Source organism: Neltuma alba, unplaced genomic scaffold (assembly GCF_004799145.2).
Source record: "Neltuma alba isolate B1F8T4 unplaced genomic scaffold, ASM479914v2 tig00001130_pilon, whole genome shotgun sequence".
NCBI lineage: Eukaryota > Viridiplantae > Streptophyta > Magnoliopsida > Fabales > Fabaceae > Neltuma > Neltuma alba.
In genome coordinates, this window is record NW_021632345.1 from 13,754 (window position 1) to 18,991 (window position 5,238).

General features: G+C 34.8%; 1 protein-coding gene across 1 annotated transcript; it reads left to right on the forward strand.

Annotated features, from left to right (window-relative positions):
• The first annotated feature begins 217 nt into the window (after window positions 1-217).
• Window positions 218-1,645, forward strand: LOC114751241 (transcription factor MYB102-like). Its single transcript, XM_028939901.1, has 3 exons — window positions 218-409; window positions 502-631; window positions 736-1,645. The coding sequence occupies exons 1-3, from the start codon at window positions 277-279 to the stop codon at window positions 1,439-1,441; spliced, it is 969 nt and encodes a 322-aa protein (XP_028795734.1). The 5' UTR covers window positions 218-276; the 3' UTR covers window positions 1,442-1,645.
• Window positions 1,646-5,238: the final 3,593 nt, after the last annotated feature.

A 5,238-nucleotide genomic window follows, 5' to 3' on the forward strand; every position in this document is an offset into this window, starting at 1 on the left:
AGATACAAGTTAATGTAATTATAGATTTGACACTGCTAGTGGGGACGTGTGCAATATACGGTATGGGTCGCAGAAGAATGTCAGAAGGGCAGGTGGCATAAGGCCGGCGCCAAATCCCTTGACTTGAAAACACGCAACGCCTCCTTATAAAACCACACGCAGGGAGTTCCCCCATTCCATTGAGACCAACAGAACTTCATCTTTCGCCTCAGAACACACAACGGAACATAGCTACTTTAACACCCGCCCATCTCTGTTCCTGTGTCCATTTCCATAATGGGAAGAGCACCTTGCTGCGACAGGAATGGCCTCAAGAAAGGTCCCTGGACCCCTGAAGAAGACTCCAAGCTCATTAATTACATTCAAGCTCATGGCCCTGGCAATTGGCGCACCCTCCCCAAGAATGCTGGTATGCTTACCCACTTCTTCTTCTTCTTCTGCTGTTCTGTTTTTCTACTCTTTGATCCAAGCATGGCTCAAACCACACTTCCTTTTTTATAGGTCTTGAAAGATGTGGCAAGAGTTGCCGACTTCGATGGACTAATTACCTCAGGCCCGACATCAAGAGAGGGAGGTTCTCCTTCGAAGAAGAAGAGATCATTATCCAGCTTCACAGCATAATGGGAAACAAGTACGTTCCTTTAATCTGAGCTTCTTCTTGATAATTTTGTCGATTTTGTTAGTTTTTGCTCTCATTCTAATGAGTCCCTGTATATGTTTGATTTTGATCATTAGGTGGTCGGCGATAGCTGCTAGATTGCCTGGAAGAACCGATAATGAAATAAAGAACTACTGGAACACCCACATACGAAAGAGGCTTCTTCGAATGGGAATCGACCCTGTTACTCACGCCCCACGACTCGATCTTCTCGATGTATCCTCCATTCTTGGGTCGGTGTTGGGGAACACGTCGCTCTTGAATCTGCAGGGCTTGTTGGGAGCTCAGGCCTTGATGAATCCTGAATTGTTAAAAATGGCCACCACTCTGTTCTCGTTGAAGAACGAAAACCCAGAAATGGTTTCACAGAATCTACAACAAATGATCCAACCTGGCCATTCTCAAGTTCAAGCACAAACCCAAATCGATCCCGCATTAGCACAATTCAATAGCCAGTTTCAGATGCCAATGGAAAACAACAACGCGGAAGGATTCCCTGGGGATTTTCAAACCATGGGATTTTCAGATTCCCAAGTTCCATCCTACATGGCGGGCAACCTTGATCTGCTGCAACAAAACCAAGCTGAATTTCTGGGGGATCCTACTTTCCCGCAAAACATGGGCTATGACTCTGTTTTTTCGACGCCATCATCAAGTACAACCCCATTGAACTCATCATCGACGCATGTGAATAATAGCAGTGAAGAGGAGAGAGATAGCTATTGCAGCGACTTGTTCAAGTTCGAAATTCCAGAGAATTTAGATCTTAGTAACTTGCTGTAAATATATTTCTTTGTAATCTCATAACGGGCTGCTCTGCTGCTCCCTGCAGCTTACTGGCCTGCTGAAGAAGCATGGGGGATTTTTTTTTTTTTTTTTTAAGTTTGGGAACCGTATGTTTCTATATTGATTTCTTGGTCTAGCTTTCTTTCCCCAGTTGTCGATATTATTTTGTTGATAACAGGATTTTTTTGTACACGAGTTTAATCTTCTTTCTTGTTCTGAGATTTATATATTTCTGCTACGCCTTTAAGTCTCTTCAGTAAATTAAACTCACTTCAGGAGAAGATTCCAGATGCTAGACAAATAAATGTGTATTATGGCATACTAGCACTGCTCTAATTACATGTTCTGCCCTTCAATTCACAATTTTGGAAGTAGAATCTGCTCTTGGAAAGGCCGATTAATACGTCATTCCGGTTTTAGAAGTTGGAAAATATGTTGGAACTTATCCAAATCACAATTTTCAAGTGGCTGATGTAAGTGTGAGGCGAGACATTTTCCATTTTTCTTTCTATTTTTCAAGGCTGCCGCTAAAAAATACCCATTCACGTGCTTAAAAATTAAAATCGCAACGGCTCAGTTTCAACTTTCAAAGCTCTCTAGAAAAAGGCGAAAGAATAATTGGCTCTTGCGTCATCTTGCGGCTTTGTTCAGTAATTCAAGGCTCCACGAAAGTGCTCAAGTGCCTGTTACTGTTACGCACGCAAATAATCAATTCAGAGAGCTTATTAATGAGCACTCATAATTAAATGCTTACTTCTGTCTCTTCAATGCGCTGCGACTTCTTTACATGGGGAGTCATCGTTGCTTCATCCATTAATTAAGAACCCCGCAATACTAATATTAACATTATATATCTAATGCTCCCTCAAAATTTAATATGTACTGCATTTTTGTTGAAACTTAAAGAGAATCTCACTGAAATTAACAAATATTTCAAATTTGCTTGCATTTGCATGAGTAAGGAGTTAATGGGTTGCGTTTCATATATATATATATATATATATAATCAATTCATTAGAAACGAAAAAATAGGAAAAGAATACTAAGTAGTCCATTGATTAGTACCCAAAAAAAAGTCCATTTATTGTCTTCTAAAGAAGACTGAAATTTTCTCCTAGGTGCCTTATAAGTAATTAGGACCACAGAGTATCAAATCAATATTATCATATTTTTTTCTAAAAAAAATACTATAGGACTAGTTGATTATGTTGCTTTGACCTTCTCTCTTCCCATCCCCTCACCAATTAGATAAGGAGAGAAAACAAAATACTACCTCCAGTATTAATTATAACAGTCAGTTGACTAATTTAAGGAAATTAAAAAAAGAAGTTAAGTTAGTTATTTGTAATAAATATGTATTGTTTTTCCTAAAATATCCTTATTAATCAAGTGTATTGGCTAAAACTGCTATTGTTAGGAAGACTGCTTTAGAAAAAATAAATAAATATAAAAGACAAAGTGGATTGAAGTCTTATATTTAGAATCAAAATAAAAAATAAATAAAGTCTTATATTAAAAACCGAAGATAATATAATACAAACTAGATTTTATATTTACGAACTTGGATAGCGTGTGTATATGTATAAAGCTTAAACCAAATTTTTTAACACACATGCAATTGGTAAGAATTTTTTATTTGAAAAATAGGAGGTAATAAAATCTACTCTTCTGATTTTTAATATAAAATTTATAGTATAAAATAAGTTTTATACCAAAGAAGTATAATCAATTTCATGATGAATCACATTTTTCACAATTGAAGGGCGGCCAAGTTAAACAGTGGAATTGACAATGACAAGATCATTTTGTCTAATGTATTACCGTACCTTAAATAATATCTAAAAGCAGTAGATCATGATTTTCAATGCTACAGTGTTTGAATCAATTTAGATGCTGCACTTGGTCGGGGCAGTCATCATCTTCATCCGATACGCTACACTGTTCCTTCTTTGTTGTTTCTCTGCTGTCCACACACAAAGCAATCAGACGGGGCCGTCATGACTCGTTACTCATCATTACTCAAATTTGATTTTGAAAGCTCTTGGTCAAACTTCCGACTTTATTATTCAAAACCCGCAAAAGTGTTATTTTGTCCTCACATGCTCGCTTTTCTGCTTTCATGATGAAGGACCCAATTTCGAGAAGAAAACTAGCAAAGGAGAGCCACATAAAAGATAAAACACGTGCCTTGCTGGGTTTTCTTCTTTCGGTGAGTACGTGGGAAAACAACCTTTTTGGTGTTCATCATGATTTCTATCTTTCTAAATTTTCGGAACCGACGGGGTTGTGGACTTTTCACATTGTCACTCCTCCAGTTTTGAGACAGCAGGGCTGCCCTCCGTATTCACATGTTATCCCTAGAGTGAATCGTTTTTATTATCTATTCTTTCTTCTCTTTTTGATGTGCTCCGTTAAGTGGATTCGTTCCACACCCACGAATACGATGGGGGATTCTCAGATCTCTAGAGGACAGAAATTCAAAAGCCCAGACAAAGGCAAACTTTTCGATATCTGTTGGAGAGATCTCAAGCAAGGAATGCATATTCCACGGAAAGTGGCGGCAATCATCGTATTATGAATATTGAAATCAATCCTTGCTTTGCTTCAAAACGATTATTTACAATGTTGAATGGTTGTGGGCACACGCAGCAGATATCGGAATGACGACGTGTCCACCACCTATTAAATCTCGGTACACCCTATAATGGGGTAAAGTATATATATTTCGTGAGGGAACATTTGAAAACTCATTAAATTTAAGGAAAAAATTAGAGAGAATAACCAAGAAAAAGTTATATTTATTGTAAAAGATCTTAAAAATTGTAATTGTTTAGAAGAGTCATAAATAAAATATAAATATGCAAGCACCAAATTGTCCCTAATTAAATCACCTACATTTCCAATAACCATACCTTAAATATTTGACGACTACCATTAATATCTATACTATCTATTTATCAGAAACAAAACGCACTCAAAATTTTTAACCAAAAATAAAGTTTCTTTAGCCACCAAGATGAGGGCAAATTCTTCATCCCCACTTTTTTCTCAACCCTGTTCGTCGTATTAAATATATTATAATAAAAATTATATGTTTAATTATTTTTAAAGATTAGATTAAGTAATTTCTAAAAAATAGCTAGATATAGTAAATAAGCAAAAATATTGATAAAAATGTATGGATAGACAGAGATATATAAAATTTGCAAAATAATTAATAATAAATTGTTTTAATTATTTTAATCAAAATCAAAATCAAAATTATTTTTTCATAACATATTTCAACATGCATAGATTTGTATGAAAATTTTAAATTAATTTAATATAATTTTTTTTCGAAACTTTGCTTCTAATTTAATTACTTCTAATTCAATGTAATAGAAAAGATAAAATTAGATTCATATATAAAATTTAGCTTTTTGTAGAAGGAAATTAGAACACAGACTATTAAATTTTAGTGATCAAATTTAAGTGAACGTTATTATATATAATTATATTGCACAAATTTTATAATGTATAGATTGAATAAAAAATTAATAAAAATTGAATATAATAGAGTGCGTCCTTATTTTTTAGCTACTAATTGTTAAGTAATTGAAATGTGGTTAGAGGGAGTATAGGGTTTATTAGGGGTAGTTTAGTATTAGTATATTTATATTTTAGTTTTTGGTCTTTTTAAATAATTAGGATTTTTAAGATCCTCCACAATAACTATGATTCTTTTTAGCTCCTCTATTCTAATTTTTCCTAAATTTTAAGGTTTTTCTTGGTTTTTATAAACATAGAGCACTGTG

Excerpts from the sequence above, each read along its gene's own strand:
- LOC114751241 (XM_028939901.1), top strand. The coding sequence starts at position 277 with ATGGGAAGAGCACCTTGCTGCGACAGGAATGGCCTCAAGAAAGGTCCC. Across the intron at positions 410-501 it reads CACCCTCCCCAAGAATGCTG|GTCTTGAAAGATGTGGCAAG; the intron begins GTATGCTTACCC and ends CCTTTTTTATAG. Across the intron at positions 632-735 it reads CACAGCATAATGGGAAACAA|GTGGTCGGCGATAGCTGCTA; the intron begins GTACGTTCCTTT and ends TTTGATCATTAG.